We start from the raw sequence: 24,937 nt of genomic DNA, 5'->3' as shown, positions 1-24,937 counted from the left end.
AAAAAAAAAAAAAAAAAAGAATGTGTGTTTCCCATGAGTCCAGGAGCTGCCTCAGAATGTAACCTGGCTAGAGCCATCTTGGTGGAACCCTGACCAAGAGGGTTGTCTGCACAGAGCAAGGGGACCCAGAAGTGCCTGTGGGGTCACGGCTGAAGGCAGGAACTGAGAGGGTGCTGCCGGGGCCAGCTGCAGAGTACACCAATGACGCAGAGGCAATCTGGGACTGAGACAACATCTGGATGCCTGCCACACCCTAGGCGCTAACAGCCAAGAGAGCACTGGCTGCCTGAGGGACATGACTACAGGACCTGCTGTTTAAGTGTTTTTTCTCTTTTCTATGATAAGACAGACTCTTGAGTCCTTTGACATTCAGAACAGCACCTACTATGAGACTGAGTACATAGTAGATGTTTAATAAATGTTTCTTAAAAAAAAAGAGTATTTAACTGGTGTATAGGAACTGTAAATGGATAATTAAAAAAAAAAAGAAACAGAGCAGGAATACTTATTTTAACTTCTTTCTTTAGGAACCAGATATCATGGATCATCTTTCTGACTGCACAGTTAAAAGCCTTCCCTCAAAATTAAGAAAGAAATTTTGACCACATTTAATTCTTTTAGTTTTTTTGCTATGCTTCAGGCCCGACTTCAAAAATTTTTCAATGTAAAAGAGATCTTAGATGTTGACATGATTCAACTCCTCCATTTTAAAAAAGAGAGAGCTGACATCCGGTGACATGAAGCAAGCACACAGCATCCGGGAGCCAGAGTAGCAGGGAAGAGACCGGCCTCCTGATGTGTGCTGTTCTTTCTCTCACGCAACAGTACCATGGCTTGTGTTAGAATTCAGTAACACAGTCTCATGAGAGGGAGACACCTTCAGCAAATATTTGGGGAAAGAACTGTAGAAAATGCCATTTACAGGCTGTAGGGAAAAAAAAGTAATTAACTAAATGTGATTGGAAAGATATTAGGCAATCAATTGCAAGCCTTGCCCTATTAAAGAAAGTTTAGAATCCTCGTCCTTGCCCGGCCAAATGATGAACATTTCAGGTTTTGTGGGCCATATGGACTCTGTCACAACCACTCAACCCTGCTGTGTGTGTGAAGGCAGCCATTAATATTCCATAAATGAATGTGCATGGCTGGGTTCCCATAAAACTTTATTTACAAAAACAGGTGGCTGGCTGGATTTGGCCTGACAGCTGTAGTTGCCAACACGTGCTCTAGAAGCTCAAATTGAAGGTGAACTGAAATGATAAAAATATTTCCGTTGGTTGGTTGCTTCCCTGCCATCTGAAGACTTCAAGTGTGTTTGTAAAGCTGAGGTGTAGAGGGTGAGGAAGAGGGAGGAAAGAATGTTAATAAACTATTCCTAGAGAGAAAACAAGAATGAATGTCTTAGGGTTTTTCTCTTTCTAATGCAATTATAGTTACGCAAGTTCAGCACTTTTTATTAAAATGCACACACGCACACACACAGCCCAAGGCAAAACGAGGAAATGTGAACAGCTGCAAGGGGAACAGACTGTTTCACACTGTGTCACTCCCAGACAGGCCTGCTTACTGCCAGTGTCTGGCGCTGGGTTATATACGACCCCACACGGCTGCATGGACACGCTTCATCTGTCTGTCTTAAGGAGTATAAAAGCACAGTTCCGTTAAGAGGCCACATTCTATATTTGAGATGGGTTGTTTTTGTATAAAAGCAGAATAAAGCTGGTGGTCATACTAAATTGAACTCTGCTGAGATTGTACTTTCAAACATAATGATGGTGAAATAAGTTAATGTCATTTTTTTATTTACATGCAAAACAATAAATCAAGTTTCTTTTTTTGTTTTTTAACCCTACTCCATGGTACCTTACTGTCTTCTGATTTCTTTCATCAAATAGAAGCTTCTGTTTTGTTCATAGTTTATACACAGCACTTAGCAGTATCAACATTTAAAATGGAATGGTTGGTGGAGAACCTATAAAATGACTATCACCAGGTTAGATGTCCCACTAACTTTCTAGCAGAGAGAAAACCAAACCTTAAGGACCAGAATATACTTTAGATGAGAAAGATTATGACTTTTGCAACTAGGCTATAGATGTGAGCCAAATAATGAATGGGTTTGTAGAGCTGCTGGAACACAAAAGTTCATTAAGCTACCACCATCTTACCACCTAAATCAAAGATATCAAAGAGAGTCCCTGCTGGAAAAGAATTAAAGTTTTCAAGAGTCAAACATTTAGCTGCAAATTATGCAATGAAATGTGTCTGTAATCTTAGTAAAAAGATAATAACAGTGTTCACAAGTCTATACTGCACAACAATAATGGGAATTGAAATGACTTGCTCTGGAAACAGACTATCAAATTAAGAATTTCTTAATAGTTGCTGTGAAGAAGCTAGGTGATTAGGAACAAAGTTCCAATGTTGCATCTTTTCAATGAACCCAGCAGATCAGCCATTGATATCCAACAGTATTTTAAAAAATACATTTGAGAACTGGAAAAATGTTAGGGAAAGGTGATTTAATACTAAAATATAAGGAACTGATATTCAACTACTGTGCTGGAGGTGGTCTTCTGAAGCTAGAAATCAGAGAACATCTGAGCTCTAAAGAACTACTTTTCCTGCTCAAGTTTATGTATCAACTCACTATCTTTAGGTTAAAAATATAAAAATGTCCTCTCAAAGATCTTTAGTGTCATTAAACATGACACAGTCACAAAATGAAAAGACAACCTACTGAATGGGATAAAATACTTGCAAATAATATGACTGATAAGGGGCTAATATCCAACATTTATAAATAACACATATACAACTCAACATCAAAAAAAAGAAAAGAAAAAAAATAACTACAATGTGATTTAAAAAATGGGCAGAAGAACTGAATAGGCAATTTTCCAAAGAGGAAATGCAGATGACCAACAGGCACATGAAAAGACACTCAGCATTGCTAATCATCAGGGAATTGAAAATGATAACCTCAGTGAAATATCACCTCACACCTGTTAGAATGGCTATTATCAAAAAGAACATAAATAACAAATGTTGGTGAGGATGTGGAGAAAAGGGAACCCTAGTATGCTGTTGGCAGGAATGTAAATTGGTACAGCCACTGTGGAAAATAGTATGGAGGTTCCTCAAAGAACTAAAAATACAACTACCATATGATCTAGCAATTCTATTCCTGGCTATGTTTCTTAAAAAAAAAAAAAAACACTAATTGGAAAAGATACATGCACCCCAATGTTCATAGCAGCATTATCTACAATTGCCAAACTATGGAAGCAACCCAAGTGTCCATCAATAGATGAATGGATAAAGAAGATGTGGTGTGCGTGCATGCGCGCGCACACACGGACACGCGTGCACACACACACACACAATGGAATACCACACAGTCATAAAAAGTGTGAAACCTTGCCATTTGCAGCAGGCATTATGCTAAGTGAAATAAATCAGACAGAGAAAGACAAATACTGTATGATATCACTTCTAGGTGGAATCTAAAAATAAAACAAACTAGTGAATATATAAAAAAGAAAGACACATAGAGAACAAACCAGTGATTACCAGTGAGGAGGGGATTAACAGGGATAAACTATTAGGTATAAAGTAAGCTACAAGGATATACTGTACAACACAGGAATATAGCCAGCATTTTATAATAACTATGGACTATAATTTTTTAAAATTGTGAATAACTAATTGTACTGTGCTGTGCTATGCTTAGTTGCTTAGTCATGTCTGACAATTTGCGACCCTATGGACTATAGCCCGCCAGGCTCCTCTGTCCATGGGGATTCTCCAGGCAGGAATACTGGAGTGGGTTGCCATACCCTCCTCCAGGGGATCTTCCCAACCCAGGGATGCAACCCAGGTCTCCTGCACTGCAGGCAGATTCTTTACCATCTGAGCCACCAAGGAAGCCCCACTAATTGTACACCTGTAACATATAATATTATATGCCAACTATACTTCAGTTTAAAACAATGACATAGTTGAAACTTGGAAAACAGTAGTATATTTTACAGTGGTGTAAAGATTGTGTGATGGGAAACATTAAGTGTGAAATAAACACACTACAAAATTTAAAATGGCATTTTCAAATATTTTAGGAGCTACAATTAAACTTTCGGAAGAACTTATATAGCCTGTCTATCTTACAAACCTAAAGACGATTATGCATCGTTGGGATATTATGATGTAGAAAAGGAAATTAAATCACTGAAGGCACTTTGCTCTCACAGGATTAAATAATGCCTATTCTATCAGCATAAAAAAATTTCCTAACAGTTTATATTTTGTAAAATTTATAAAAATCAATTCAATTAAAATAATTGAAGAAAGCACTCAAAGATTAGCCATGCCGATGACTCTCTGGAGATAATATATTCCATTCATTTGATGAGCATTCTTTCATTATCTGTACATGATCCTTCACAATTTGTACTATGTATTAACTTCCCCTCTAAAAGTTCAGAAAACATGCAAATAGCTAAATTTTATAGATCTTAAACTAAATTTGTTTCTCACTTGGAAAAAACATGTGTCAAATCCACAAATCTAGTGATGGTAATAAAGTAGCAAGAGTTGCACCTCGGAATTTAGATTTTTCCTAGAGAAAGATTCAGGGCTGCTACCAATATTATGGCCCAGTTTAATACTGGATAACTCAAGTTAGAAATGGATACCCAATGGAGTTTACTTAGTGGCCAATAAGAATGTTGCTGGAAACCCTTAGATCAAGTTTTAGAAAATCATGGTGGGGGTGTATACCCTTTTGAGTCTTAGGACTGGCTTAGTGGCCTAGTGATATACTGCTCTACCTAAATCCATTATGAAAGTTTTCTTCTGATGGCAAACAGGAAATTAAAAATCAATATATCTGGGCCATTTTAAGATTTCCTGAAAGGGTTGCAAAATACATTGGATCTTGACAGCAAAATCCTCCCAAGGAGGCCCCTGTTTAGTTTAGGTTTTCCTTGTCTGTGTACAGAGCTGCTTGTGTTTCAATCCTATTAGAACATTGCTCTTTCAGGGATTTATCTTTGATCCAAGAAATTAAGACTTGCTTAACCTCCTAGTTCAATCTAAAAAGACTGTTGATGGCCCAACAACATAAGCCACTGTGGTGGATTTCTGTTCAGTTGGCTGCTGGCTCTGAGAAACTCAAATACTGGCCTCAGATGACCTAACTTGACTGACCTCACTTGGTCTTTTTCAGTTGGCCAATAACTCTAAAATGAAGCCTTGTAAGAAACAAATCATAATGCCTATTCTTGAGCAAGCAAAAGAAAGCATGAGGAAAAATAACCAGTTAGATGATACAGGCAGGCTTTATTTTACTGTTAATTAAATCTTATGAAATAGGGCACTTTCAAATACTAGATCCAAGAGTTTTCCCAAATGTGAGAAATTTCACTATGATATACATTTCTTTTCCATAAAAAATCTACTAAAATTTTTTAAAAAGTGCTAAAACCTCATTTCCTAAGGTGTTCTTCTGAAACATCTACATTAGTAGTTAAATAATATTTAGGGTAACTGAATATCCTATTATTAATTTGCTGTTTTGAAAGAAAATATTTACATTAGGTATGTCATATGATATTTCATTCCTGAGGCAGTTCAATAAGTTTTGACTTAGGATATGAATTATTTTGTATAAGGAAACACCAAGCATTGGTACAAGTAGCTGTAGCAAAAATGAATTTCTGTTGTGGGAAGTTAAAAGAGAACAAAAAAGATAGTCTGGCAGAAGTGGTTTTATGAGATAATGTTTGAAGGACCACAAAGAGAAGAAAGCAACTATGTTCTTGGATGTGAAGGCTGCAAGCCAACCACATCGAACATTCTTCAACTGAGCATACCACATTCTTTTCTGGGGGAACCCCTCCCCCCCCCACCCAACCCTTCCCTTGGGAACAGCATGAAGAAGAATCAGAGCCTGTTGCACTTGGAAGGCTTTTTGAACATTCCTCTGCCTTCTGGTAAAGTGGACTATAGTGTTACAAAAATAGAAGAACACTCAGTGGGAAATACTGATGCTGGGGACAAGCTGACTCTTGGTATTTTAGAGTAAATTCCAATCACTCTTTTAGGAAGTGATGCACCTGGACAAATAAGGGAATGAGAGGGACTGCTGTAGTTAACAACAGTTTCAGTGAAAATCACACATTCCTTTCACAGAGATGCATATCATAGGAGCTAACCTGGAGACCAAAGAGAGAGCAATTGCCTGGGGATGAAACTAAGGCTGAATTCCCCACTACTGGCCACTTTAACCTGGGGGATTTGGCTTTTCCAAGTATATAATTATCTACCACAAAATATTGACATTGGATGAATGGATAAACAAAATGTGGTATACACACAAGATGGAGTATTTTTCAGTCTTTAAAAGGAAGGCGATTCTGATACATACTACAACAAGGATGAACCCTGGCGACATTATGTTTGGTGAAATAAGCTAGTCATAAAAGAACAAATAAGGTATGATTCCACTTCTCTGAGGAACCTACAGTAGTCAAATTCCTTGAGACAGAAAGTGGAATGGTGGCTGCCAGGGGCTAAGGAGAGGGGGAAATGGTTTATTTACATCTTCCTTACTTTCTTTCACCAACGGTTATAGTTTTTGATGTATAAGTCTTATATCTCTTTTATTCAATTATTTTATCCTTTACAATAGTATTATATTTTTAAAATTTTATCTTCACTTTATTCATTGCTTTTATATGAGTATAGTTAATTTTTGTATGTTGATCTTGTATCTTGCAGTTTTGCTAACCTTGCCTATTAATTCTAGTAGATCTTTTGTAGTTTCCTTTGGATTTTCTATACACAAGAATATATCTCTATGAGAATATGGTTTTACTTCTTTTCCAGGCTGCATGTCTTTAATTTCTTTTTCTTGCTTTACTGCACTGGCCAGAAGCACCATAAAAATATTAAACAGAAGTGGTAATAGTGGAAAATCCTTGCATTGTTCTGGTTATATTAGTTTTCTATTGCTGCTTTGACTATATTCCTAGTAGCTTTTTTTCCCCCTTTAATTTTTATTGATATTTACATTAAGAATGAAGAAAAACTAATTTGAAAATATTTAGGTCAGATGATATTTCTAGTTCTCTTTATCTCAGGAATGTTGTTTTATATGACACTTTCCTATTGATACTAATATTTTGATACGTTGATGGAAACAGACATTGGAGTTTTTGCTCATCCAGTTAAAAACAGAGGAATGAGACCCCCCATGTCTAAAGCAAGCTTCAGGGTACTTCAATCTCCAGCCCCAGGAGGCAGGGGGCACACTGACTTACCACCCAGATGGTTTCATATTTGCTGAAGTTTACTCTTTAAGACTAAATGGGACCCTGGGAAGGTACCAGTAGCTCAGCCTCTAAAGGTCCTCAGGCCTTATTTTTGCAGACATGTAAGTGCAAATTGACCAGACTACAAATCCATGGGAAACTTAGCTTTGGTATTTCCTGACTGGTAACCTATTTAAACATCCAAACTCAACACTGTATCAACTTACTTCTCAGACCCCAGATTGCTCAAAAACATCAAATTATTGCAGAAGTTCCATGTTTTTCCCTATTAGGAAACTTCCGAGTTCTAAAAATACACTATTTCCAAATATGACTACCAATTTAATATCTTTAAAAAAGCAAAACAGTAAATCATGAGTTGTAGTTTTCCAGTGTTAACTCCAGGTCAGATAGAAAAACTTTCTAAATCTCCCTAAGAAGCAAAAAAAAAAAATCATAATAAAGATGTCAATAATATAAAATATGGAGGATTAAAGATATCAACTCATTTCTAGCACAATATTTTAAAATATTATTTTATTATAAAATTGCTTATAATATAAAACTGCTAAATTGCTATTGTAGCTAGTCTTTGCATTATTAATCTAACCACTGATTTTTTTAAAGAACGTCTCAAGAAAATAATCTTAATTAAGTGGGGCATCACATTTACCATGGAAACAGCAGTCTGTAACAAATGCTAACAGCTGCTCAGAGGTATGACAGATGGTGGGTGAATGTTTAAAACTTAGTTGTCAAAGTATGGCAGAGAGAAATAAATGTGTAATTTAACAATGTTTTGTAATATTGTTGACTTACAAAATAAACATTAATTCTGTACTAGGAAAATTTCTACAAGAACTTTATAAGACTGAGAATCACCACCAAATAACGTTTGCAAAATACTTTATATCTGGAAAAAACTCTTGATTTTTCAGCCCACTGAAAATGCATCCATCATCTCACCATCCAGTGTATCATATACAAGTTCCAAAACTGATTCAAAATATTAGTAAAAGAGATAATTACACTTTAACATCAATTCCCAAGAAAGAAAGCCTAACTAATGAACAACAGGGTAACACTTCATTGTTTTATATTTGATTTTTATAATCTGCACTCATACTTGAAAAATCAATTCAGGGCAAAATTAGTTTTCCATGCTGTGCTGGGCTGGAGATTCTCCCCTCAAATTCATGGCTACCTGGAATCTCAGAATGTGACCTTATTTGGAAATCAGGTCTTTGCAGATAGTAATTAATTAGGATGAGGTCCTATTGGACTAGAGTGGGCCCTAAATCCAGTGACTAGTATTCTTCTAAGAAGGCCCTGTGAAGACACAGAATCACACACATACAGAGAACACCCTGTGAAGACGGCAGCAGAGACTGAAGTACTGCAACTACAAGCCAAAAAACACCAAGGATTGCAGGCAACTACCAGAGCAAGGGAGGATTCTTCCCTGGAGCCTTGGAGGGAGCATGGTTCTGCTGGTACCTGACTTAAGACTTCTAGCCAGAGGGAGGTGGGAGGGGGATCGGGATGGGGAATACGTGTAAATCTATTGCTGATTCATGTCAATGTATGACAAAACCCACTGAAAAAAAAATAAATAAATTAAAAAAAAAAAAAAGACTTCTAGCCTCCACAAGTGTAAGAATAATCTGTTATCTTAGTGAAAGTCACTCAGTCGTGTCCGACTCTCTGTGACCCCATGGACTGTATAGAATTCTCCAGGCCAGAATACTGGAGTGGGTACCCTTTCCCTTCTCCAGGGGATCTTCCCAACCCAGGGATTGAACCCAGGTCTCCCGTATGGCAGGCGGATTCTTTACCAGCTGAGCCACAAAGGAGGCCCAATTGGTTATCTTAAGCCACTTCATTTGTGGCGGCTTTAGCAAACACACTCCAAAGTGTATTTTATTAATACTGATCTATGTATTTCATATACAGAGCATCACTGTGCCAGTGCTTTAAATCTTTGAAAGCAGAAATATTGGAACAAGCTGGACCAGGCACAGTTCCTCCTCTTTATCTCTTCCTACAAAATGAGAATCAGCATATGTGTGCCAGGGTGAACTAGTTGAATAGCAAATATTCAGACATTCTGGATCTATTTCTAACTACAGATTATACTAGAATTCAAATCAGAAAGCGTTTCCTCCCTCAGTGGAACCCACAGTGTTTCTCCTTTTGTTTTAATGTGAACTTTTTCCATATGACAGATATTTTGTTTCCTTCAAACTAATTCTAAGAACTGTTTCTTCAAATTCTGAGGTTGTTACTATTTTAAAGGCATGGCTAGAAAAAAAAGAGTGCTACACAATCTTTTATCTTCTGCAGGAACTTAACCTTGTTTTGTTTAGTCAGCTGAAAAATCATGGCTGCAGACTTAGCGATTGTGAGTGTTATTGAATTAGTAGAAATTATTTAAGTATAATAAAAATATTTCATGAAATGACTCAGTGAGATTAAAGTAGCAATCAAGACATGGTCCACAAAACAAGGCCACTAGGTGTCACTGCTTGGAATTCTTGAAAAGGAACTAACAGAGATTCTGCAAAACAAAACAATCTGATTGCAAGAACACTAGAAGGAAGGAGAATGACGGTTAAAGTTGAGAAGCTTCTTCTCAAGTGTTGGTCTGGACAATGATCCTTTTTTGTTATGCAGATCATAAGTACTGAAGTATTTAAACATTTTTCAATGGCTAGACTTCTCTAAATGGCAGCCATTTGAACACTTCATGGATCTCATGATTGAAATGTCGTCTGTTAACTCTGAAACAAGAGCTTAATGAGTCATATTTAAGGGCTGTAGATCATGGGGGCATTATCTCATTCAGGATGATTGAGTTTTCGTTGAAGGATGGCTCAGTTTGGATCAAATGCATCCCAACACTGCCCAGAGCTGGCCTTACAGTCAGTTGTCTCAGGAGAGTTCTGGGCTTCACATGTAGTGCTTGTCTGCAAAATTCTTAAGATGTGATGTCTTTGGGGGAGCACAGCTCATTTTCAGGCCACCGGCTCCTTTTCAAATAGAGATGCATTGATGGGGCAGATACTGATACAGACACTTCTCTAAGTTTATAATTAATAAAAATCCAAAGGAACTTTAAACACATTTTTCCTTATGAAAATCTATGAATCTCTCCTGAAGTGGTGACAATGTCTACCCAAGAATGCAGCAGTTATTCAAAATAAATATTTGCAGTGAGGTCTGAGAAGTTTAGCATTGGATGGTAATGGTGGCCTGGCTCAGTTCCAAAGTTCAGTCTGCGTTTGATTATCTGCCCCTCTTTGTAGAAGCTAGCAATGTTCTTGTATTTCCTCTGCAGTCTCAAGCTTGGTATGCTCAGTTACATTAAGTAAGAAGACTACAGCTCTGAAAACTAATTTGGGCTTCTCTTAGCCTTTAAATGACAAAAAGTCCTTGATCCAAAGAAGGCCAGTAAATCTTAGTACTGACTAGCACTGAAATAAACCAAATCTCCATGATCTGCTGTAGCTTCTTTCAAACATTCTACTTACTAGTTTTAGCAAAAGCTATGACTTGTATGGAAAATTCACAACTCTCACAACTTTCTGCATCTGGGACTTCCCTGGTGGTCCAGTGGTTAAAACTCTGCACTTCCACTATAGGGGGTGTGGGTTTGATCCCTGGTTGGGAAATTCCTATATGCCTTCGCAAAACAAACAAACAAACAAAAAAACACAAAAACCAAAAAGAACAAAACTTTCTGCATCATATGAAACAATGATAAAGAATAGATATTTAAATAACCAAGGAAAAGAGGTCAAACTAATTCAACACATTAACAAAAACAATGATGACAAAACAAAGAAGGAGAAAATGGAATGCTAGGAGCTATCCACAAAATAGAATGCATTTCAAGGGCTTTTCGGTGTCCAAAGAAAATAACAAGTTATTTGAAATAAATTTAATCTGAAATGTTCTCAAATTACTTAAGATAAATTACACTAAGGAGAAAACCCATTTCCTTATCTTCCTGGGCACATTTTTTAGCTTTACTGAAGTATAATTGACAAATAAAATTGCAATATATTTAAAGTGTACTACATGATGATTTGATAAATGTAAACATTGTGAAAGGATTCTAACAATCAAGTTAATTAATACATCCATCACTTCAAATATTTATCATTTCTTGGGGATAAGAATACTTAAGTTCTAATCTCTTAGCAAATTTCAATTATAAAATACAGTGGTATCAACTATAGTCACCATTCTATACATTAGATCCTCTGACCTTATTTATCTTAGAACCAAAAGTCTGTACCCTTTTACCAACTTCTCCCCATTTTCCCCACTTCCCAGCCTGGGAAACCACCATTCCACTTTGCTCCTATGAGTTCGACTTTTTAAAAAAATTGATACTATGCAGTATTTGTCTTTCTCTGTCTGACTTATTTCAATTAGCACATTTAAAAACTATTTCCCTTGTATGGCTGAGTCCCTTAGCTGTTTACTTGAAACAATCACAACATTGTTAATTGGCGGTAGCCCAATCCAAAATAAAAAGTTCAAAAAAAAACAAAAAAAAACCCAAAACAAAACCAAAAAAACCAAACCTATTTCCCAGCTCTCTTGCAGCTACTCAAGCATGTAACTAGTATTTGCCAATAGAACATAGACAACTCTGATACAGCCCACTTGCTACCCTGACCCTTCAAAATTTTCCATTTTCTCTCATCTGCTGGCTGGCTGCAAAGGATACAGTGGAAGAAGCCTGGATCCCTGAATGCCTGTGTGGAAGAGACTCTTCCTGCTTCTCTCCTCATCTACTACAGTTGACTGTGATGTGAGCAAGAAATAAACTTCTATTCTGTTAAGCCACTCAAATTTTAGAATTGCACGCTGTAGCAGTTACTCAGTCCTGAATTAATACATATACTATATTAAAATGTGTAACTATTAAAAATGGTAACTAACTTGATCAAATCTATAGATAGAAGCAACTGTGAGATACTATACTTGGTGGGAAGTTGAAACATACTGTGACACTCTTAGCTTGGCTTTTCCCAAACTGGTCCTTAGCAATTTGGCAGGATTGTGAATGAAAATTCTCGGCCCAAATTAGTTTGAGAAATGCTATTAGAGTTAATCAGGTTTTTTGCTATAGGACATCTTAGAACTGCTATATACTAACACCTGTTGTGAATCCATATAAACGGAATAAACAGCACAGCATTTCACAGACTTATATAGTCAGTAAAAAAATTTAACCAATAAATTTTAGATCTACTCCCCCCTCTTGAATGGCAACACCCACAACTATCTCCCAGAACAATGCTCTGTAGACTACATTCTGGGAAATTTTGCATTACTTTAATTCGTATCATATAGTCGATTAATCAGTGAGCACCACAAAGTTCTAGGCATCCCAAAGCAAATTTTATTCTTATTAAGGGAAGATTTTTCTTGTAAAAAGACTAACATGTACAAGTAGACTAATATGTGCTAAGAAAGGTATTTTACTTAAAACATGACTGAAATGAAGGCAGATGTGAACTGTCAGCTTCTGACTTGTATCTGTCAGTGCAGTCTGTCATATTTAATGATGGAATATATCCTTATGTTTTAAAGAGAGACACTGAGTTTATGAAAACCAGCAATGTTAAGTATGAGATATATGTGTGTGAATAGAGTCCACTGCACAATGTCTAACTTAATTCTTTCTCTCCTATACTAATGTTTGAGGTGCAATGTTTGAAAACAATATTTAGAAGCAATGAGAGGTAATCACAGCAAAGCTCAACAGATTCTTCTAAAGATATACATATATACTTAATTTTTTCCACTGTGACTTGTTAGGCTCTATTGCATTTGTACCATATATAAGATACTTAATTTTAGTTATGAATCTATGATGGATGACTTCCTGCATTTCTCACAGATGGACAGCAACTGAAAAAGGACTGTTACGATAACTATTCAGTTAACAAAAAAAAATTAATAAAGAGAAAGACTTACGTCTAGTAGTGTGTGAAGATGCTGATCCTGGAAAACACTGTGTAGAAAATCTAAGTCCTTTTCACTGCAGTCTGTAAGTGCATGAATCTCTTCCAGGCTGTCCAGCACCTGTGACACTGCTCCTAAGGGGAACAAACAGAAAAGAAACAGCCAGTAGAGAAAATCAGTGTCAAACTCACCTTCATAACCTAAATCTGACACTTCAGAACTGTGGACTAACAAATTTCAAAGGTTCATGTCTTTACTGGAAAACAGACTTAAATGTGTTTCATATCACTTAATGATAGAATATTTGCAGTGAATTTATGTTTTTAACAATGTATTTGCACGTTCCTCATTTTTCAAAGTAAATTGCCTCCTGTCTTACTTGGATTAGGGCAATTCATCAACTACAACTGAGCTACTAGAAGATCTGGGTGCAGAAAGTCATACATCAGAAAGAGACTGTGGGTTCCCAGGACTCCATGATGTTTTGAAATATGATAGAAATAATGAAGGTGGTCATTTCACACAGGGGCTTTCCAACAAGAACAGAAGGTGAAGCCAGATGTAGATGTGAGAGACAAACCTTCAACTGGGAGCTCATGCTATGTAAAACAGGCTTCTAAGGATTAAAAAAAAAAAGATTTATCTAATTATTTAATTTGGCTGTGCTGGGTATTAGTTGCGGCATGTGGGATCTAGTTCCCTGACCAAGGATCGAGCCCGGGCCCCCTGTACTGTGAGTGTGGAGTCTTAACCACTGGACCACCAGGGAAGTCCCCTTCTTAGGATTTTTAAGGATCAAACAACTAGCAAAAATCCCACTCCATTCTTTTTCCTCCCTTTACATACAAAATCAAGGGAACCAAGTTGTTCTCAGTTAATTGGGCCCCCTTTTACTAAGGGTGACTTCCCCGGTGGCTCAGACGGTAAAGCATCTGCCTACAATGCGGGAGACCCGGGTTCAATCCCTGGGTTGGGAAGATCTCCTGGAGAAGGAAATGGCCACCCACTCCGGTATTCTTGCCTGGAAAATCCCATGGACGGAGGAACCTGATAGGCTACAGTCCATGGGGTCGCAAAGAGTCGGACACGACTGAGCAACTTCACTTTCACTTCACTTTACTAAGGATAGATATACTGACTGACACTTCAGAATACCATAGTAGATATTAGGGGAAATAATTTTTGTAGGACAGTGTGGTCACTTTAAATTTCCTCTAATAACTGGGAATCCAGAGAGGTAGTAACAAAGTCTTTTTAAAGTCTTAAAGTAACAAAGCCTTAAAGAAATGGTTAGCCTGTTCTACTCTGCAGACAACATGCACATATGCACTCCAGAGAAAGAAAAGCACCCCGAGAGCCTAGACTTCAGGACATTAGTGACACAGTGTTAGAGACATTCTAACAATAAGTGTCTCACTGCACATGTAAATCTTAGATCTGTAGTTTTCAACCAGCAGCAATTTTGCCCCTCAGGGGGACATTTGGCAATGTCTGGAAACACTTTTGATTGTCACAGCTGTGATGGTGGTCAGAGTGGGGAGATGGGGAATGGGGAAGAGTACTACTTTTCCAGAAAGCAATCTGATAATTTATACCAAAGAACCTCAAAAATGCTCATGTACTTTAATTCAGGATTTCTATTCACAAAAACTTACATTAAGGAAAAAATAGAAACTGTAGAAAGATTTATGTGTCAGGATATCTATCATATAAAATGGATAAATATCTAATAATTAGAGAATGATTACATAAACTATAGAACATCCACGAAATGGAATATATAGCCACATGAAATTTGTTTTTGAAGAATTTTAAAGACAGAAATCTGCATGATATAAAATTTCAGAGAGAAGGCAAAACCACCTAAATTGTGTACCCCCAATTATAACTGAAAAAAATACAAATTCAGAAAAAAAACCAACAGAGTGAAAACTGCCAAAAAGATAATAGTAATTATATTTAATTTTCTGCTTCTATTTCATTCTGTTTGTCCATATGTTCTAACGTTTCTACAATAGAAAAAAAGTTGCTATACAAGTAACTGCTTTTTGTAGTATTTAATTATGTTAAAAATTTGGGGCTTAAGACACAGCAAGTGTTTATCTATGTGGAAATTACTGTAGCTAATTTTTAAAAAAATTTGACTTTTTCCCTTTCAGATAATTGTAGATCCACATGAACTTGTAAGAGATAATATGGAAAGATATCATGTACCCTTCACGCAGTTTTCCCATTGTGGTAACATCTTATAAACTGTCATATATCATAACCAGGAATATTGACATTGATATAGTCAAGCTACAGAATATTTCCATCACCCCAAGGATCCTTCATGTTGCCCTCTTATAACTGCAATAATTTCTCTCCTGCCCTTCCTACCTCCTAACCCCTGCCTGGCAACTACTAACCTGTTCTCCATTTCTGTAATTTTGTCATTTCAAGGGATCCATATAAATGAAACAATATGGTGTAACCTTTTGGAACTGGCTTTTTTGACTCAGCATAATTCTCTGGAAATTCATCCAAGTTGTTGCATGTATCAATAGTTTAATCCTTTTTATTCCTGGGTAGTAGTCTATGGCAGGGATGTGCCACAGTTTACCATTAATCTGTTGACAGGACTGTGAATACTTTTAAATTTTGAATAATTACACCTACCAGGCTATTGGTATGCCTTCATTGAAAACATTAAGTGGATACTAAGTGGAATAAAAAAGGTACAAGGCAGAAACCAGTCCTCATTTCCCCTGCTAGTCTTACAAGTGTATTAATCTAATCCACTTCCTTCTCCCTGCTCATCTCGGGACTTTTACTTTGTTCTGAGAAGGAAAAAAAACCTGGAAATTAGTTAAAAATCAGGTCTCTTGTCATCCCTTACTAAAAGCCTTGGAAAGCAACAGGTGATGTGAAGAAATTAGTCCCAATGAGTCCTTGATCCTGGTACATCACCAACAACAGAATTATATGATACCAGGTTTATAAAGTTACTAAAGCCAATTCTAAGCTTTTGGATTAACTGCAACAACAAAAATACTAATGAAATGTGGATTTTTTTTTGTATATTAAAAAACTTAACAGAGAGCAGAGAAAGCTAATTACTATTTTCACTCAGTTATCTTAGTGGAATCTTATCTAGTTTTTACTATCTCTATCCAGCATTGCTTATGCTGATCTATTCTATCTATATCGATTCTATTCTATGTAGTAGTTTATTAATAAGATTAAAATAAAACAAGCTTGTATCTAGCAAATACTAAGATGGTAAGTCTAACCACTGGGAAGCAATTTTGGCTGTATCAGACCAGGGACGTATCATTTGTTGGTTTGTGAATTCCCAAAGCTCTGTGCAATTCCTGTCCTACAAGCATCTCCATGAATTACCCGACATGTGCACTTGCTCACTCTTCATTTCTGTGCTGCGAGGTCCTTAAGGCAGGCTGATATTTGATTAATTTCATTATCTCCACAAAGTATGCCTTGAATTAAGTATTAAAGAAACAATGATAAGGGCAGCTCCCAATTCCTGAATGTTTGTGATGTGCCAGGCACATCCCCAGGACAACATAGTAAGGTAAATACAGTACCCGACCTCTCTAGATAGGGAATTGAGGATCAGAGAGGTCAAGTAAGGTCACAGCTAGAAGTGGTAAAGCTAGGATTCAACCCCAGTGTGTCTGGATCCAAAGTGTATGCGCTTCTTGACTTTCTACAGTAACTGGCTGGATTAGGAAATGCAGGGAGAACCTTCAACAAGAAGTGACACATGGTTTATGCACAGATATGGAGGTTAAAAAAGAACTTGAATCCTATTGGGTCAGACAATAAGCAAAATTTTTATCACATGTTCCTGCTTTTTGCCAGGTATGAGGCAGGGGTTTCAAGGAAAACAGATATGATCCCCGGTCTCAAGGAAAGGGATCTCATGCAGGTGTGTGAAGTAGGCACACTATACCCTGAAGCAAATGATTTAGAGGAGGTAAAAACTAAAGTGTCACAGAAACAGGCTGCCCAGGGAGAAGCTGGGACAGTCTCAGAGAAGAGGTGAAAGTTCAAGTCACTCAGTCATGTCCGACTCTTTGCGACTGAGAGTCAATTCCTAGGCAGGTTGATAAGAAGTCCGGGGTCCCCGAGGAGGAGAGAGGGGTCTGGGGCTCTTGAACTGGAGATAGGGGTCTTGGATTCTCAAGGAGGAGGAAAGGACAAACATCTTTTTTCCCCTCTACATTCCTTAGTCTTAGTCACATAAAGCTTTTTTTTTTAAGCCTGGCACTGATGATTACACACAAAAAAAACTTAGTTTAAACTCTATACTAAGGATTATATAACAACAATGTATCCTGCTTGAGGACAATTTCTCCTTCCTGAAAACCTTCTGACTAATCCTGTTATCTTAAAATGCATTTTATGGGAGTGGGTCTGGTAAGATCTTTCTATTGTTAAGTTATAATTCTGCCATCTTAAAATGTAAATTGTAGGAGTGGGTCTGAAGTGAAGAAGTGAAAGTCGCTCAGTCATGTCTGACTCTTTGCGACCCTGGAGTGGGTAGCCTTTCCCTTCTCCAGGGGATCTTCCCAATGCAGGGATCGAACCCAGGTCTCCTGCTTGGCAGGCAGATTCTTTATCAGCTGAGCCACAAGGGAAGTGAGTGGGTCTAGTAAGATCTTTACAACCTTGAGACATTCTTTTGATTTATTATAATAACCAATTAAAAAAGTATATAACTCCCTTTTCTAAGACTAGTGAGTGGGGCACTCTCCACCCTCCTGATGTCTATGTCAGAAGCTTTCTCCGTCTCTTTTCATACTTCAATAAAACTCTGCTATACAAAAGCTCTTGAGTGATCAAGCCTGGTCCCTGGTCCCAAAGCTAAATCTTCTTCGGAGATCATGAATCCGACATCATTCACCTTAAGCTATCACGACCCCATGGACTATACAGTCCATGGAATTCTCCAGGCCAGAATACTGGAGTGGGTAGCCGTTCCCTTCTCCAGGGGATCTTCCCAACCCAGGAATCACACCCAGGTCTCCCTCATTGCAGGTGGATTCTTTACCAGTTGAGCCACCAGGGAAGCCCAAAGAGGTGGATGAGCAGGAATTCAACACTTCCACCTAGGTTTCCAATCCCCTCTGACAGACCCAGGGGATGCCTTGCTGGAAAGCACAAGGGCAACCATTAGCTTGTGTCTCTAGTAGGTAAGACCTACCAGGTCAACAGGTCTATTTAATTTCCTTGGATCTGTCACCTTTTCTGAACTGATTTATAGTCTGATCTTGTACCCAAATGTGATTAACTTTGTAGGTTTTCAATTATGAAAGGCAGTATTTCCACAGGTGTGCTCAAGTTGCCTCTTTCAAGCTCTGAAAAGTGTCCCTAATGTAAAAGTTTCTGTCATTAGCTAGGAAACTTAATAGTTCTTATTCCATCCCTCCTTTGTCTTTTCATATTGAACACATATTTTTGGTCTAACCTCAAGATCTTTCTTTACCTTTGATCATTTTAACACCTCTCCTGACACTGCTTCTAGTTTTGTTCATTCCTTCTTTGAGTATGACCAGCAGAACCACATCTCACAGATGGGTAAACTGATATCTGCAGTTCATCACCAAGTCACGTAAAATCTCATAATTTTTCAATTCATTATAAAACATTAATATACACAAAGACATTTCTGGGGTTTCTCCACTGCTACTGTTTTACATACAGAGGCAGAAGTGGTAATTAATGTAACACAACAACACACACAGGCTTTTAAGCTGTCACTAGTATTTATTTTGTTGATCAATAACTGTCATATCTGAAAGAACTACTCACTTTTCTCAAAAACTGAAAAGGATGTTTTTTTTCTATAAAACCCCTGAGTGAACTTGTGACTATCTTGAAAAAAAAAATCAATAAATAGTACGTAAGTTCACCTCAGAGGGCAATTTACCTAATGGCAGGACTGTAGGTATCCCATTCACTTTTGTTTTCTAGGCTACATTTTGCAGAGTGTTTTGTACAAAAAATCATTATAAAATATGTTTGATTAAACTTATTGTTTTCTTCTGAAAGTAGCATCAACATACACACACTACCATGTATAAAACAGACGGCTGGTCAGAAGTTGCTAAATCACCCTGGGAGCCCAGCCTAGTGCTTTGTGACAACCTAGAGGAGTGAGATGGGGGGGGGCAGGAATTTAGAGGGGTGAGACAGACTGGGGAGGAGGGGAAGGAGGGGATACATATATTATTATGGCTGATTTGCGTTGTGGTATGGCAGAAACCATCAAAACATTGTAAAGCAATTGTCTTCCAATTAAAAATAAATTAAAAAATTACTGTTTTCTGAGCAAATTCTGAAGCATTGAAAATAAAATATTGTAAGTAGAAATATGTAACCACAGAAAAGTTTATTTTATGGTACTATTTCCTCAAAGTCATGATGAAAATTATTTTACTACTTATATTTGTGTAACAGTTTGTAATTTCCAACATGTTATTTATGCTTATTATCTTACGCGATTCCACAATAACCCTGCCCTGAAGACAAGTCTTTCTATATTTGGAAAAATAGGAGGCTCTTTCATGTTAAATGACCCTGGGGCCACAGCAGTTGAGTTGTAGAACCCAGGCCTCTAGCACCTACTCTTTCCCCTATAGATTGATCCCTCCTGAAACCATATTTTACCCTCACCAACACACTTGAGTAATCTCTTGGTCTAAACTTTCACAATGATAAATTTATTAGAAAGTAATCAAGCCTTGCCTTTGGAATAGTATTTTACTTTAGCTTCTGCCTAATTCATTTGGTCATCAAGAATGTATCTAAACAATAGGTTAATAATCATACATTTTAACTTTGAACATTTCTACCTTTCCCAGGAATCTCATGGATACAACTTTCTCAAAAGTTTTCTGCTACTGTTATGAAATAATAATCAAGAAGGCATAAATATGTCAATCATTTTAAAAGTATGCTTTAAAAACTTTGAGTCTAGAACTGTTTTGTTACAAGTAGAAAAGTCTCATAAAAATGTTGACTGAGTAAAAATAACCTGAAAGGAGGACAGAAAAATAAATAGTAGAATGCTTAAACTGTTCTCAGTGTTAAAGTAGGTAGCTGCTACTGCTGCTGCTAAGTCGCTTTAGTCGTGTCCGACTCTGTGTGACTCCATAGACGGTAGCCCACCAGGCTCCCCCATCCCTGGGATTCTCCAGGCAAGAACACTGGAGTGGGTTGCCATTTCCTTCTCCAATGCATGAAAGTGAAAAGTGAAAGTGAAGTCATTCAGTCGTGTCTGACTCTTAGTGACCCCATGGACTGAAGCCTGCCAGGCTCCTCTGTCCATGGGATTTTCCAGGCAAAAGAGTACTGGAGTGGGGTGCCATTGCCTTCTCCGTAAAGTAGGTAGAGTCTGTCTTAAAACTATTTCCCCCAGCTTTACTATGAAATTTCAAACATATAAAAAGTTGAAAGAATTGTATTCACTACCTAGACTCTACAATTAACAGTTTGTAATATTTGCTTTATCACATATCTATCCACACATCAATTCACCTTATTTATCATTCATCTCAAAGTAAGTGGCAGAGTGGTCAACATTAGTACACTTCACCTCTAAACACATCAGCATAGATTTTAATACTCCCCTCTCTTTCTTTCTCTCAGGTAAAAATTTATATAGAGTGAAATACACAAATCTTAAGTGTATCATCCAATGAGTTTTCATAAATGTATACCCTGCATACATTTGATAAACAGTATATATCCATGTATGCAGTTATTTCAGTAACAAAGATTTATGTGTATATATTTAAAAATTATATGTGTAGCTGTAAAACCCAATATCACTGAGCAAATTCAGTATCTCAATCTATCTCTAGTTTCACCTGAAGAGTTATCAATAACCTCTATTTCCTATTACATTAGCAGTCCTATTTATATAACACTGAATCAGTATGCACACATTCATATCAACCACTCAAAGTCCTTCCTGGCAAGAACAGTATCATTAAAAAAATCTGCTTACTAAGGTAGGATTAAGTTAAAATTCGTCAATTTAGGTGTACATTTTCATCACTCCACAAAAGCTCCTTCTTTGAAGTCAATCTCTTCCCCTTACCTTTACCCCTGGACAACAGCTTTTAATCTGGCACAAAGCAAATTTTGGTTATTAGTCAGGTTGTAAGCTATAGTGAATCCTGTAATGAAAATTGTATTTTGGACTTAAGCATCTGTGCTATATCCAATTCAAATTATGAAAACTTACACATGGTGATAAATGCATTAGATTCTTTATGTATAGATTATAGTTGTTTTTGTTGTTGTTTCAACCCCATGGATTGTAGCCCACCAGGCTCTTCTGTCTGTGGGATCCAGGCAAGAATACTGGAGTGGGTTGCCATTTCCTTCTCCAGGAGATCTTCCCAACCCTGGGATTGAACCTGTGTCTCCTGCACTGCAGGCAGATTCTTTACTGCTGAGCCACCAGGGAAGTCCATTGATTATAGTGCAGATGACTTAAAATGTATTAGTTAAAAGCAGTAAAAACTCTGCAAATGTATTCTGTCAGAGTACAGATACCATAATTCTAATGCCATCATACTTGTTAAAGCAATCTATATTTCTAAATAGCAACATTGTTGGGCACAAATTTGTCAAAGTACTTTAAATAACATTCTGCTGGTTGTTAAGTGCCCATTTATATAAGGCTTTTGGAGAAGGAAATGGCAACCCAATCCAGTATTCTTGTCTGGGAAATCCCACGGACAGAGGAGCCTGGCGGGCTACAGTCCATGGGGTTGCAAGAGTCAGACACGACTTAGCGACTAAACCACCATCATCACCACCACCACCATATAAGGCTTTACAACTAAGGAAAAGCACTACTTGATACCTTCAAGATGCTTTCATTCCCAAATGACACAATAGATCTACTTGATTAAAAAAAAAAAGAAGGGTACTAAATCTGGAGAAACAAAACCAGTTACAAATGGGAAGGGTCTTATATTTCAATGGTCATTAACATGTACATAGTGGGCAGCCTCTGAGATGGCCCCCAAGATCCCTGACTGCTGGTATTCATGCCCTCATATAATCAGTCCTTTCCCTGGAGTGTAATGATAGTGAATTCCCTCAGTTGTGTCTGACTCCTTTGCGACCCCGTGGACTGTAGCCCACCAGGCTCCTCTGTCCATTGGATTTTCCAGGCAAGAATACTGGAGTGGGTTGCCATTTCCTTCTCCAGGAGATCTTCCTGACCCAGGGTTTGGACCCAAGTCTCCGGCATTGTAGGCAGATGCTTTACCGTCTGAGCCACCAGGGAAGTCCCTGGAGTGTAGGCTGGACTTATTAACTCACTAGTAACAAACAGAATAGGGCAGAAGGGATACAATGTCACTTCTGAGATTAGGTTATAAGAACAGTGGTTTCTGTCTTGGATACACTCTCTTACTTTTGCCCTCTCTTTGATTATCTGTGCCAGGGGAAGCAAACTTCAAGACTGTGAGCAGAACTGAAGCCTATCAACAACCAGGTGAGTGAGTGTGGAAGAGGATTCCCTCTACAGTTGGGCCTTCAGGTGAGATCACAGTTCTGGATGACATCTTGACTGCAGAGTCATAAGAGATCTTAAGCCAGGGGTACTCAGCTAAGCCATGCCCAGATTCCTGACCAACAGAAACTGTGAGATGATAAATGCTGCCTTGACATTATTCATTAGAGACCAACAGATAACTAACATACTGTGAGATTTTTATATTAAATTGGCTGCAATTTGAGCTACAAGTAACTAATACAAGAAAGTGTGACAATGAATTTCGATGTTAGCACCCAGATTTTCTATTTATCTTTGTCTCATATACATTCCCCCCAGTAAGCACAATGCTGAAGTAAAGATTTATTCTATTGCTTTAAATGAAATTATTACTGAGATAATTGTATATTTATACACAGTTGCTAAGAAATGATATAGAGATCCCGTGTATCCTTTGCTCAGTTTCCCCACTGGTAACTTTTTAAAAAACTTCTGTGTAATATCACAACCAGAATACTGACATTGATACAATCCACCCATCTCATTTAGATTGCCTTAATTTTACTAATACTCATTTGTGCATATGTAATTTCTTACATACATTTTACTTTGCTATTCTCATTTACTCAAATTATATCTTTTTGTAATTAAAATCTAGCCATTATATTATTCTTATGTTCTTTCTGATGGTAGAAGTTTTTAAGAGACATAAATCCAGGAGTTTATTTCATAGCTCCATAGCAATACTGAAAACAGTAACAGAGTAATAAAAACTGCTTATAGATTATATAACAATTAAAGGAACATTCACTTACCCTGAAAGGTTTCTTGAAAGCAAACTATAAAATAAATTGTTAGCCTTCTCCCAGAATAATGTACTTGTGCTGGAAATTAAGATGTGAAATAATATTAAGTGCGCTTAAAATTTTAACACTGCCTCTTTTTCCTCTTATGAAAGAAGTAAGAAGTTAATAGTATTTGTGTAACAATGCTCCAGGAAATCAGTACATCCAAGTTTTTATTCTATGGCCAGGCAGTGTTAAAATTCATACACAAACATCTAAGCAGAAACAGCTGAGGATAAAGTCAAGCTGATTATGAACCATGCAAAGCCAAACACTTTTGCATAAAAGATAAACCTTAGAGGAAAACAAAGGGATACCTACTTTCTGCTGCTAGAAGTCCTAGGAGGAAGGCAGCATATGGACAAACAACAAACAGTATGATTTTAGAGCAAGCAGGTTATCAAGCCACAGTTGGGCTCAGTAGATGAGCCACAAGAAGCAGAGTCTCTTAGCTGAGCCCCAAGTGAGCCCTTGTGTTCCGAGAGCACATTGGCTGGGTTCTGAGTCTGGTTTCTTTGACTTGAAATATGAGAACAGAATATTTCCACTTGGAAATGGTAAATAACAAAGCAACAATACACTGTTTATCTTAAGATTAAGCCTAACAATTTTTGGAGAATGTATAACTGACTTATTTCAATAATCAGAATAGGAAAAAAAACTCATATAAAAATCATTTTACAATGCAAACAGCATACCTAAACATGTTAAACTCTTCTTTAGAGGACTGGCTGATTTGTTTTCAATTTTTTTCCACTATTAATGAGAGGCTCTGTTAAATTTTTAAAAAATTATAATTTTGAATAGAACTTGCACTAACACAGGATTGCCAGCTTTTAATTTGGTCAAGCAAGGTCTTTAAGAAAAAAAATTTACCAAACTACCATTCACTATCATTTCATAGAAAGAAGAGAAAAGGCATTCTCTAAAGATGAAAAAGAGTCTATCTCAAGAAAGGACAGTTGGTGACCTTATACTGTTTTCTAACTCCTCTTTCTACAACCCCTCACCCCTGTCCAACAAGCACATGCCTTATCATCACTTTTCTCTTTTTGAAATGGGTTTTCTGGAAGAACTCTCAGGTAACAATGGAAAGTGTTTCATGTTTTGTACTGTAAAACAAACCCATGCAAATTTTGACAGAAAGACAGTAGAAAGGATAACATTGAGAACTTAAATGATGGAGAATTAAAGGACTAGAATTAAATAGAGAAGAATTTAGGCTTAAAAATTGAGAATATTAAAAATAAAAATATTTTGAAAAATTAAAATATAGA

General features: G+C 37.2%; 1 protein-coding gene across 8 annotated transcripts in view; it reads right to left on the bottom strand.

Annotated features, from left to right (window-relative positions):
• CASK (calcium/calmodulin dependent serine protein kinase) overlaps window positions 1-24,937 on the bottom strand; it is a 365,729-nt gene that overhangs the window by 66,003 nt on the left and 274,789 nt on the right. For all 8 annotated transcript variants that reach the window (XM_043458309.1, XM_043458311.1, XM_043458313.1 and 5 more), the window contains exon 11: window positions 13,308-13,429. In XM_043458309.1, coding sequence (XP_043314244.1) covers window positions 13,308-13,429 — 122 coding nt within the window. The remainder of the gene's footprint in view (window positions 1-13,307; window positions 13,430-24,937) is intronic.

The sequence above is a fragment of the Cervus canadensis genome, chromosome X (genome assembly GCF_019320065.1).
Source record: "Cervus canadensis isolate Bull #8, Minnesota chromosome X, ASM1932006v1, whole genome shotgun sequence".
Classification (NCBI taxonomy): Eukaryota; Metazoa; Chordata; class Mammalia; order Artiodactyla; family Cervidae; genus Cervus; species Cervus canadensis.
Note: the sequence above shows the minus strand (reverse complement) of the source record. Positions and strands in the feature narration are given on the sequence as shown.